Consider the following 13,098-nt stretch of genomic DNA (forward strand, 5'->3'; position numbering starts at 1 on the left):
GGCGGCAGGATGGAAAAAAGAAATTAAGAGGGGAAGGGTAGAAAGAAAGGGATCAAGGGGTGAAAGAGGTGGAGATGAAGACTGGGAGAGTATCTGAGAAAGCCATCAATATTCAGTAACAGAAATAAGGACTAGATTCTTCTCACAATAGCTGTTCCAGCTATTCTTCTGCTACATGGTCATTCAAAGGAAAGCTGAACTTCTAAATGAACATGTACAGCCAACAGGCTGCTTTGGGATCTCTCCGGGGATAGAGATGACCCTGATTTACCCAATTTCTGCAAGACTCATTTTACAAACTCCCCACACCGGATTTTATTTTGCCAAAGCCAGTTCAAAAATGATAATGGGAGTGTGGGGGATTGAGATACTGTCCAACTGTAGTGTTTACAGGTGACCACATAAAAAAAAGGAGTAAAATTAGGTGGCATTAATAAGGCTAATAACAAACAATACTTTGCTGTTTATGTCACTCAAGGTCAAATTTTTCTTGACCTTCCTTGAAGTGCTGGTAACTGATAAAAAGAAAAAGGCAAGAAGTTTTTTGGCTTTTTAAGTAGTGCAGCCTCCCCCACCCTGCTACTACTGCTACTGCTAAAGCTATTAAAAATGCAAGAATGTCTGCTCCACATTTAACCAACCTTTTAATACTTTTAGAGGATTTGGGAAGCTTGAAAATTTATCTTTGAAAACAATGGCTCAATATTTTGGGAAATACGCTAATTTATTAAATTACAATCAGGAGCTGTTTAGCATAGCTTAGCATGAAGACTGTAAACAAAGGGAAACTGCTAGCCTAGCTATGCCCAAACAACACTGGAACTGCAACATACCTCAAACAAGTTAAATTAAATAATTTTAAATAATGACAGATTTTTTTCTAGATGAGGTAGAGGAAGAAAATGATGGGAACACCTTTTGAAAAAAAAATCCATATATATTTTTAGAGTTATCAAATTTAGCATCTTAGCTGCTAGCGGAGACAGGTTGTGAGTCTATCATGGGGCTTAAACAGAGAGACTTAAGTGAAAAACAATGAGGATGAACAATACATTAAAAGTGTTGAAATAGCCTTTCCGTTGTTGAAATGGAGCTAGCTTCTTTACTTATACACCAAACTGAGTTTGAAGCAGGGGACTTCCTGTTGTGTGGTGCATGTTTGAAGTTGAAGGCCTCAGTTTTTATGCTGAGCAATACAAACTGACTGCTGGCTGTAGCTGGACAAATATGAAAGTGGTATTTTTCCATCTGTTTACACAGAGATTAGTTGTAAGCAGTTCAATCAAAGGTTATTTCCAAATCTCATATTGCTGTGTTTAAATAATCAGAGGCCTAAAGGACTCGATAATTGTCTTAGCTCCTTTGAGCTCTTTTTCCAGGAGGGTTTTTTCTCCTATGATTTAAACAATAGTCATTTTTAGCCATCTTTGCAGTATCATATTTAAACTTGGAAGTAATTAGGAAAATTGCTAACCTTGACTGAATTACTGCCATTAGAGCAAGAGAAATCCCTCTTTCTAACGGAGGGGAAAAAGTGAACAACTCTTTTAAACTCCTAACAGTTATTAGTAATTACCTGCGAGGGTCACTTTTTAAGTGAGTGAAAAGTATACGGTTGATTTCCTGTTCTCATTTTTTGTCTTTTAAAAAATCCCACTAACAGGTTTAGCAGCTGACGGCAGGCCGGACATTCTACCACATGTTAACAGGCCGGTGTGGGTGTAAGGAATATTTTCACAAACACACCTTCTAATTTCTTAGCAGACCAGTCCTGTAGGAAAAACTGATGTAATGTTGCAGGAATATTAGCGTGCTGCCAGAGGTATGGGTCTATGTATAAACTGGTGAGCTCCAGATTATGACTTCCATAGCCTCACACATCTGATACAGATTCACTGTTAAGCTCAAGGATGTAAAATATCCCTCCTGTTCTTCAGTCCCTCGGTGCTCTCACGCATTGTCCTTTTTAAACCCCTTTCTAGAAACCGGAGGCTGGATTTAGTCAAGTAATGTACAAAATTCCAAAAAAGCTGGGATGCTGTATGAAATGTAAATAAAAGCAGAATGCATTGATCTGTAAATCTCAAAAACTCATGTTTTATTCACAAAAGAACACAAAAAACATTCAAAAAGCTAGAAAACCTTCACAACTAATGAGGTTAACTGGCAAAATGTTCTTTTTGCGTATAAAAAGAGCATCTCAAAGGGAGGATCTCAGAAGTAAAGACTGGGAAAAGACTTAGAGTATATCATCATCTACAGTATATAAGATCATCAAAGAATTCAGAGAATCTGGAGAAATCTCTGTGTGCAAGGAGCCCATTAAAATTATCAGTGAACTTCACATTCTCATCTATAAATGCAGGTTAAAGCTCTATCATGCAAAGAAGAAGCCATATGTAAATAAGACCCAGAAACACTGCCATCTTATCTTGGCCAAATCTTATTTAAAAAGGACTGAGGCAAAGTGGAAAACTGTCCTGTGCAGCAGGATGGCTTCATAGTAGAATCTGAATGCTTAATCACACTGCCTGCAGTCCAGACCTGTCAGTCACAGCATCACAAAATGAAAAATACAACAAAGAACACCCAGGACTGTTGAGCAGCAAGAATCTTATATCAAAACAAAAATAGGACAATATTCCTCTCCCTGAAGTCCAGCAGCTGGTTTCTTCAGTTCCCAGATGTTTACAGACCGTTGGGAAAAGAAGAGGGGGATGCTACGCTGTGGTAAACATGGCCCTGTTCCATCAGTTTCATAATGACCTAATATGTTTCTTAAAATTCAACATTTTTTCAGTTTAAACATTTGATATGCTGGGTTTGTGAGATCTGCAATACGCTGCTTTTCCTTTTTTATTTATATTTCACTCAGACAACCAAGTCAAACTCCAGAATAACATAGTTCAGCAACAAATTATGAAGAAATCCATGAAGTTTATTACAGATATGGCAAGAATCATCGTGATTTTTAAAGTTTCCAGATATTTTTAGGACAACAATCAGGTGAAAATTTTAACACTGGTACATGAGCATTCTCTGGTCATGTCTTGTTTTGATGTTGTTGCCTCTGCACTTTGATTTCAACCACAATTGAAGTGTTGTTACACTATTTGCTGTCAGTCATCTGTTTTCTGCCTTTTCAAGTGGATGACAGGATGCTGCAGATCCTTACCATGATCTCACCTGCTGATTGTATGCTCCACCTAATCATAAAAAAGGGCCTTACTTCAAATCGCCTCCAGCTTTTTAAACAGGGATAAGGTCAGCGTGCGATTCTGCCCAGTCTTTTTTTTTTCTGCCACCAGGGGTCGCCAAAGTCAAAACATTTCAAGCAGATTTAAAAAACACAGAAGTTAGAACCTGTTCTGGAGCTTGTAATTAGTTTTGTGTGCTGTTGATGTTTAGTGATTATTTAAATGAAACTAGAAGAATGGCACTTTTGTATTTTTTTTTAATGTACATGTTTTATTGTATCCTTCCTTTTCATGCTGTCAACTGCTGTGGATCCCGTTCACAACAACTGGATCTTTTCCAAGAATTAGTCCATCTTACTAGCAGCGTTCCCAGGTCTGTGTGTGCATGAGTTATTACAGCTGTGAGACAATTATTTTCCAGTCTTTAAAAGGTTCATGGGTCTAATTTTCTTATTCGTGCTGACACAGTGGGTCTGTGTTGGCAAATTACCCTGGTTTCCTCCGTGACAGGAAAAAAAAAACCCTGGAAGCCCTTCACTTTAAGTACTGTGTAAGTCAGCATTAGTGAATATGTACTGCCTGCACTATGCTTTCTTTATGATCAGCAAAATTATTCGTACTTTAATAAATTAGGCCTCAACCACATGAATCATGTATGTGCCGCTGGGAGCCAGGAATAAGTCTGCTCATCACTGACTGCATTTGATGCATGTTCTTTTGTTTTTTACAGTGCTTATGGTCACATTTCAGGCACTAAAGGCTGTTATAAAGTTTACCATGAAGCTATGAACTTAACTAAAGCTGCAGGTTTCACACAAACATGTGAGAGCATCACAACCACAAAGATGTGGTATTTCCTGTGCAGAAAGCTGAGAGGCAAATATTTGAAGCCACAGTGGTAGCTATTATTATCATCACAGGAGGCATTTAGATGCACAGCACCCCACTATACCAATTCAAAGAAAATTAACCCCACATATTAGTAACTTCCAAATAAACATATTCAAATGCAGGGAACCCGCTTCAACTTCCTTTTCCCCTCAATCAGATAATTTAGTTTTCCAATGCAGAAATGAAGCTGCAGCACTTTTTACCGCTTTCTACTTGTAAACACCCATAAGCATTAAATAGATTTGCTTGATTAATATAAAAAGTTTCTTTTGCTTTTGATCAGTTCTTTTCTATACCTTCATTATCATTATTGGACTTTACTGATGCATACGTCTGATTCCATTTTTCTACATGTTATTTTACTTGCCTGATTGATATCTTTGATGGATTTAAAGACGTCCAGTTTTCTTTTAGAGATTCTGGCTAATCTGATGTTTAAGAGCTCGATCTGGATGTTGACTGTGTAATTGCGGATGTTTACTGCTGTGTGCACAAAGGATGCACTGGTGGGAAATTCTTAACTGGTACTGATATGAACATCTAGTTCAGGACAATTTCAGCACAAATTTACATCTGTTAACTCGATAAGCGGGCACAAAAGCTCTGCACACCAAGGCCAATGCTGTGAGGAAGATTCCCAATTTGAGGTAAACTACTACATCCCTGACTCCACCCAGTAGGCCTTTGTTACTTGGCATCATGCTATATTTACCGTGGTCCATATGCTATAATCCCAGTTCCAAAAAAGTTTGGATGCTGTGTTAAATGTACACAATGCTATTTGCATATCTCATAAACTCATATGTGATTCACAATAGAACATAGAAAACATATCAGATGTTTAAATATAGAAAATTAACCAGATTTTAAGAAAAATGTTGGCTTCTTTCGAATTTGATGACAGCTACATGTCTCAAAGAAGTTGGGTGCCATCAGTAAAATCTAGAAAATGAAAGGGTATTAAAAAAGAAACAGATGGAGGAACGTTTTGCAGCAGGTCAGTAACACGACTGGGTATGAAAAAAGCATCTTAGAGAGGCAATCTGCAAAAACCTGCATTTAAAAACTGTGGAAGAATTTCAAAATGATGTTCCTGAACATAAAATTGTGAAGACTTTGAGTATCTCATCCTCTACGGTGCATATTATCATCAACAAATTGAGAGAGTCTGGAGAAATCTCTGTGCGCAAGGTACAACGCTGAAAATCCGTAGTAGGGATAAAGAGATGTCTGCATTCTTCCAGTCCTCAGGTGGCACTGCATTAAAAACAGGCTCGACTGTGTCATGGAAATCACAGCATTGGCTCAGGAACACTTCCAGAAATCACTGTCTGTGAACACAATTCACTCTACCATCCACTAATGCAGGTTAAAGCTCCACCATGAAGAGAGAAAGCCAAATATGCATATGATTCAAAAACAGATCCATTTTTTTTTTTTTTTTGTGGTCTGATGACTTGGAACTTCAAATTCTTTCTAGATTATTGTCCTCCGAGCAATCCACCTTTAACAGCCTTCTTCATCTCTGATGTAATGAATGTTATGGGAGTGCATTGGTGCCATTGTACACATGTGGAAAGGCATCATCAGTGCTAAAAGGTATACACATGTTCCAGATTAATCCAGATAAATCTTTTTCACAGAAGGCTTTTGCATATTTCAGCACAAAAATGATAAACTGCATGTAACATGGCTTCATAGTAGAGAAATACAGGTGCCGAGCTGCCTGTAGTATGCATCTTTAAATGTTGCAAAGATTTGTTGCATCATGGTACAAAAATTGCTGCAAAAGAAGACGCAGGAGTGTTGAGCAACTAGAATCCTAGACAAGACAAAAATAGGAAAACATTCCTCTCCCAGACGTCCAGCAGCTGGACTCCCCAGATCCCAAATGTTTACGGCATGTTTTTAAAAGAAGAGGAGATCCTACACAGTGGTAAACATGGCTCTGTACCAACTTTTACAAGACATGTTGCTGCCATCAAATTCAAAAATATGTAATTTTTTTCTTTAAATTGTACATTTTCTCAGTTTCTATGAGATGTCTGAATCGTCACACAGCGTCTTAACTTATTTAAAACTGGGTCGTAGTTCGTCAGCATGGTCAAGCTTGCTAAGTGCAGTACAAGACTGTAAATAAAAGACCACCCTTCTGGGTCTGAAAAGCTAATTCCATAAAACTTATTTCCTTTTAATGCCCTGAAGGGGGCAACTTTGAAAACTACACATTTTATGGTGGCACTTCTGGAAATTTATCAGCTGCTCTTCTTCATAGAAATGCTGATGTTTATATCATACTAGATTGCAATCAATCCCTGATAATGTCTGACTGGCATTATCATGCTGTTTAACCGGAAAATAACAAGTGCTTAGACAGAACCTTCAGCATGTATGAACAGGCTGTTTTTACACCTCATGTCACAGCCAGTTTGGAGGAGAAGCTGAAAAAAATGACTTGACTGCCAAACATCCTCTGCATGCCTTCATCAGCTGCCTGAGTGTCTGAGGCCTTGCTCGAGATTTTCCCCTGACAGCGAGCCTCTTTGTTTAAGACAAAAAGGGTGACAGCCAGACTGACGGACACCCTGCTCATCTGTTGTGGCTTATTTGTGTCTGTTGCCACAGCAACCGTCCTGCTGTGATGGCAGAGGGAGAGAGACGATGGTGGCTGCTCTGCTTTTCAAGGGCAAAACTCTGGAAACCGAGCGGAAATGTGCGGCAGATCTGCAAAGACTCAAACCACGCATCTAACCAACAGCCCGGTCAAGGTTCAGGTGCCGATTCCTTTCAAAAGACAGCTACTAAAATGGAAACATTAATGCTGCTGGGATGAAGTCATAACTCACATTATCTTCCATTATCATAAAACGGAACAAAAACAGGAGCAGGCTGATGGGTTATTCTTCTTGGCTTGACCTGGTAATCAGTGCATCTGCACTGCAGTGGGCATTTATTTTTAGCTGTGGGTAAGGCTTTACATCATAGGTTGGGACAATGTTGATAATAAATCTCTCTTTAATGTGTCATCCTGTGGATTAGCAAGTTTTGTGAGTCCAGAAATAGACCTTTCATGCCGTCGAGTTCCCGCTCGTCTTGTGTTTTCTGTCACACATTTTTAAAACGACATCATTTAGAGAGAGAAGTGCAAAGAAAAATACACAAGTTCATCACAATTGGACAGCTCCGTCTGCTGATGAAGATCTTCTAATCCAAACAAAAGTTAATCATCGCGCAATAACTACTGCTGTGTGTTGTATCTGGCTGTTACTGGCTTTTATTCCAATATGTTCTCCTTATTTTCCAACAGCTAGTTAGATCTCCATGCATAGGATCAATGCAGGGAGTCAATGAGCAAAAAACAACAACAAAAGAAGCGACACAAATTTTAAAAAGTGTTTAATCAGACTGACCGCCCTAATAAAAAGATGAGACCAGAGGACAGTCACTTCATAATATATAATGGGAATACAAAAATCAGACGACAGAGTTCAAATTCATAAAATAAAAGAACACGCACACAAAATGTCTCTGAAAGAGAGCACGGTTTGTTTGCTGGTTTTTATTGTGACTTCGGAGCATGCTGGCTTCTTCCATGTAGTTTCCAGGCAACATTTTCACTGCAGGGCCCCTGAACCTGACAGAGAAGCCAAGAAAAACACACGTCAGAAGGAGCAAAGTACAAGAAGGGATTTGCTTACTATCTTTGTGTATGAAAATGGCATGGAAACTATAGGAGACGAGCAAATGTAAGCAAATGAATGAAAGGGCGATGGACGTGAATACCTATTTATTTATATGTGTGGCTCTCGGCTCCACCGCGTCCAAATCCTGGAAGGAAGAAAGACAGAAATGTTAAAAAAAAGGGATTAAACACTGGTTAAATGGTTAAACATTACAGGAATCTAAGACAGAACAAATCCTTTCATTTGGTTTGAGCGTTTAAAGAGACGTTTAAATGTTTTACTGCATGTGCGATCAGGTGATAAGTGTGCTCTGATAGGACCATTTCCAGTCTCAACAACACAGATGCAAAACATTATCCCCAATCAGGGTGCAGCGCCTGAGTCTCAGTACCAAAGGTGACCGTGTCTGTCTTTTATAGTTTTTTGAACAGCTCAAGGCGTTTTGATTGTGCTGTTTGAGAGGGGTCAGAGCGAGTTCAGTTATTGTGTAATCTGGATTATTCGAGCTGAATGCGCTTACCTTTAGGTCCGAACAGAGCAGCGTAGCAGGGTTTGTTACAGTAAGGCTTGCCTTCATGCTGTAAGAGGCAAACATAAGTCAAACCATCTGGAAACAGTGAAGCAGTTACTGTGCGTGTCTGCATTATGACTGTATTTAGAAGGTGGTTTTAGTAAAGTAAAACACTTCAACGTTATGCAGATGTGATAAAACCGTGCACACGGGAGGGGAAACTACAGGATATTTTCATGTGATTTGACTATCTCACCTCTGCGTGTGAGCCTGGTGAAAGAGTCTTGCTGCACTTCTCACATCTTAGGCAGGGCCTGTGCCAGTCTTTTCCCAGTGATGTCACCTTCTCGGCTGCAAAGCACAAAAAAAATCAAATGTAATCACAGCGGATTCTAATTTATCCCCACAAACACACATAGTTTCATCCGGAGAGGACACGGAAGCTTTCCACGATAACCTACTGGGCCGGTTACGATCTGAGGCGCATATGAGGTATATTAATAATAGGTATACATATTAATTTAGTGTCCGTTTAAAAGTTGGGTGTGGTACTCGAAGCCCTCATTGTCCCTGAGAAGTGTCCCTGAGAAGCGTCCCTCATAAATCCTGATATAGCCAGTTTTTATCAGATTGTCAGGGCTGTTCTGCACAAAGATCCATCATAAGGACTGTAAAAGTGGGAGGGAACCGTACTCAGCAGAGACCTATGCTTCATGTATGGAGAAGACCGGTCACATGCTAACATGTGGTCGAATTGCGGCCAAGAATCTGCTCAGGTTCAGCGAGGGAGACCTCCGAGCCATATGGGGTAACTGAAGACATTAGCCTCTGCAGATTTTCTAAAAATTAAAAAGTGAGAAAGGACAGCGGATGCACGAAAGAATGAAACTGTCAAAATGTCAGGAAATGACCTATTTAGTTCCCAAGAATAGCCCGATGTGGCATGAGATTATGCAACAGATGGTGGATGCAGGGTGGGGTCAGCCTCTCTCTCAGGCCAACTCATTGAAAATTTTTCAGCTGAATGCGGTGGACAAAAAAGTCCGACCCTGAAACAATGACCGAGCTTAACTTCAAATAACAAACCAATGCACTGAGCAAACAGTGGCTTGACAGTGATGTAGGAGAATATAATGATGCACATTCACGCTCCCTTGATCGTGTATAAATCTGATAGCCTTATTGTTTTGTGCGACAGCTGCAGTATTTATTTTACCTCATAATATGACATGAAATTAGGCGAGCCAGACAGAAGAAAAACGAAGTTCGCTCTCAGCTTTGAATCTGCAGCACGTTGGAGCAAGTCCAGCATACACAAACATGCAAATCTGAATGGACAAACGTACCATGGGAGGGGAGACTCACCCACTTTTACTTTCAAATAATTTCCCAAATTTTCAAGGACAGGCTGCTATGCTAAAAAAGGAGAAATAAACAGGGCATTTTAAGCACTTAGAGTTATGGGAACTTTTTTCTGCACTTGTTTATGAAAGTATACTTAGCAAGTTAGATGAGAAAGCGGATAACAGCCTGCATTTATTTCCGTCCAGAAAAAAATAACTAGCTGCATAGCTGAGGCTCTGGCTGATTAAAAATATCCGTTATATGTGGGTAAATTAAACACACAAGACTCAGTGTTAAGCTTTAAAGATGCATCTGCTGTTTAAGCTGTTATTGGACAGCTCTTTCTTAAAAGCTGATGAACTTCTGTTTATAAGATATTAATGCCATGTAGAGCCTCAATGCACAATCTCTACACATCCTAATCAACATACTGCCCTCCCTGCTCCCAACAGCACAAAGCACGAGTGTCTGAAAAGTTTCCATCAACAAGTATTTGCTTCTTCTTTTCTTTTTTTTTTTTGACTTGGACCTCCATCATTCAGGCAGGCAGCGGTAGCCTGATCCTTTCCATCTGAGAGCTTGCTAACGTCAAGATAGAAGATCAGCAAAAGAGATTGGGAGTGAAGCTGCGAAGTGCAATAAAGACAATCGCACACTGATGTGGAAAGGAGTGAGACAGTTATGCAGACAGTTCAAGACAACGAGAAGACTGTGAGGCCACACAAAGAAGGCAAAGCTTTGTTCTAGCTTTCTTCTCCTTCGGCTGGAAATAAACTTTTTCTTTTCCTACACTGGGGAAAAAAAGGAAAAAAACAACCCATGTCTGGCTGGCTTGTTCTGGCCGAAACAAATTGGTTTGCTTGTATTGGCCAGGAGGGAAGAGTTTATCCACGAGCAGGGAGAATGGAAAGTCACACGGACCATCCATCTGACTGACAGTCCAAAGACTCGTCTTTGTATTTTGCATTGGCCTCAGCTTCTGTGCATCTTCCCTGAGAGAAGATTTATCTGTTGCGCTACTGAGCAGGAGACAATGTGGTAAATGGATTAAGACACAAATAAACCTGAGCGAGCCCCCTTTTTCCTCCCCGGATGCTGTAACTGGTCCCTGCTTTGATAGCATTCTCACAAGATGGACGGAGGTGTATTTAAGCAGAGGAGAAACATGTTTCCTCGGTCTAGTCATTATTCTAAACACAGGGTCTAGCTCATCTCTCATTAAGGAGGAAAAACCACTTCCACCAGGAGCAAAGACCTCAAACTACAAAGTAGTCTGACAGCAAGAAAGCTTCCAGAGTTCAGCGACTTGTCAAAGCTGCTATTTATCTGTGTAACTATCTGATTATATTTAATTAATTATTTGTGACTGTCAAAACTTAAGTGTATTCAGTATACATAATATTATGTATTACAGATGTTAGCAATAATCTAATAATTCATCCTACTTCGTGCATAATTTGACTTCCTGTAAATTGCGTATTTTTGAGCAATTTAACTGCATTTTTAATGCTAACCTCTTCTAAAAATACAAAACATGCACCATTTGTTATTTTCTAAACTTAGTAGAAGGTTATTAATATACACCAGGAAAGCACTATATACAGGTTTACTAATTTTTTTCCCATCTAATATGCAAGTGAAAGGCATGCGTCTCAGTCAGTCTGTCAGACTCTTGGTTTCCTGTTTCCTCCTCTGTACAAAAAAGCCACCGGTTTTTAAAAACTAGAAAATCCCGGATGCTGCTCACAGTGTTAGTACACGAGTAACGTTGTAATAGAGAACTCAGATCTTACCGAAGTAAACTTCCTTCTCGCACTTTGGGCACTTCGGCATTTTTGTTGCAGCTGTGTGTGATAGTCTGGAGGAGAGAGCAAAGTCTTGATAAAGTTTCCTGCAGCTGTCACCGGCCCACCTGTTAGCTCTGACTGACCACGCCTGCTCTAAAGTGCAGATGTTGCCGCGCTCCGTGCTGCATTTATAGCGCAGAGGAAATAGTTCAACTGTTTTTTTCCTGCAGTGGGAGAGGCCTCAACCACGTTGTGTTGAAGAGACGTGTACGTGCAGAGCACATCACATGAGGAACCGAAATTAAAGAATGAGCTTACTACACATAAAGTGCATTTCTTTTTGCACTTGTTATAAAACAAGGTTTTGCTTTGTCCCTGATTGTGAGCTGCAAATTGAGCATTTCTTCTTTTCAAGGTCACATGAAGAAATCGATCAAAAGTTGCTCTGTTTCAGTGTTTCAGTGTTGTGCAATGAAATAAATATAATCATGTTAAATTGCTGTACTCTCCTCCTTAAACTAATCAGTGATCAGTTAGTTAGAGTGTAGCATTTCGTATGATAACTGAATTATTTTAAAAACACTGAATTATTCATTCCCAGAAAATCTTCTATTCATATTTAAATCTTCATGTTCACTTAAATCTCATCTCCCTCATTTTAAAACTTTAAAAACAATGACTGTGTGACTTATAACTCCTATAAGAAAGAAACTAAATATCAACAAAATGCAAGCATTACCCTGAGAAATCTCCCACACCTCAGCTACCTCCTCTAAAAGGAGGGTAAAAGGGGCCTCCTCATTGTCATCATCATCGATCTGTTTGACACATGGCTATTCACTGCTGGCTGGCAAGTTAATCCACATGATGAATAATCCAAGTCGAGGTGCACACACCTGTGCACGAAGAGCTTTGTGTATTCAGGAGTGCAGGTTTTCTGTGGACATAATAAAACGTATGTACATACTCTTTGGAATTACTCTACGCAAATAAGTGCCATCTGAGTCACAAGTACAGTCAAACACAATGTGCTTAAGCTAATAACACAAAAAATAATTACATGCTTTATATGTAGACAGTGATTAAACTTTGAAAAACATTAGAAAAAGGAAGCGAACGTTTGGCCACAGTGAAAAAAACAATTTCTAGTCACTAAAGATCAGCTCTTATCTGCAGATCTTATGTCTGGTTCTTTTGAGGTTATCCCCTTTCAGGCTAAGCTTTGGGCTCTGACTAGGCTGCTCCAAAAGGCAGCTACTTCAGTGCCCTACTCCATCACTAAACTTCTACCCAGCTTCAGATGCTGTCCGAAATGTCCAAAATTTATGCGCTTCCAAAGCATGCAATGGGCCGGATTAGAGTCTCTGCTGGACTGATTCTGGCCTCTGGGCCTTATGTTTGACACCCTGACCCATATGATACCTCAAAAAAAATTTCCTTTGACTATGGTAAGACTCTAAGGCAGATGAATCTCCAAATAAACCAAAAACAATTATAATCAAGGGGTTAAATCTCTGTGAAAAAAGCATGTAAACATAAACAGAAAATGGCTTAAAAGTATTGAATTAATTGGTGAAATTGAAACGTTTTCCACTCAAGCTGCAAGCTTACGTGAAGTAATCCAGACACACATGGATGTAAAGACAAGTAGCAATATTCACTTTTATAAAATTAATAAAGTAAAA

At 39.5% G+C, this 13,098-nt stretch overlaps 1 protein-coding gene across 1 annotated transcript; it reads right to left on the minus strand.

Moving 5' to 3' along the window:
- Positions 1–7,467: 7,467 nt before the first annotated feature.
- Positions 7,468–11,590, minus strand: crip1 (cysteine-rich protein 1). Its single transcript, XM_031737058.2, has 5 exons — positions 11,420–11,590; positions 8,539–8,633; positions 8,292–8,349; positions 7,872–7,916; positions 7,468–7,722 (listed from the first exon to the last, which is right to left on the minus strand). The coding sequence occupies exons 1-4, from the start codon at positions 11,457–11,459 to the stop codon at positions 7,876–7,878; spliced, it is 234 nt and encodes a 77-aa protein (XP_031592918.1). The 5' UTR covers positions 11,460–11,590; the 3' UTR covers positions 7,468–7,722; positions 7,872–7,875.
- Positions 11,591–13,098: the final 1,508 nt, after the last annotated feature.

The sequence above is a fragment of the Oreochromis aureus genome, linkage group 19 (genome assembly GCF_013358895.1).
Source record: "Oreochromis aureus strain Israel breed Guangdong linkage group 19, ZZ_aureus, whole genome shotgun sequence".
NCBI classification, from domain to species: Eukaryota; Metazoa; Chordata; class Actinopteri; order Cichliformes; family Cichlidae; genus Oreochromis; species Oreochromis aureus.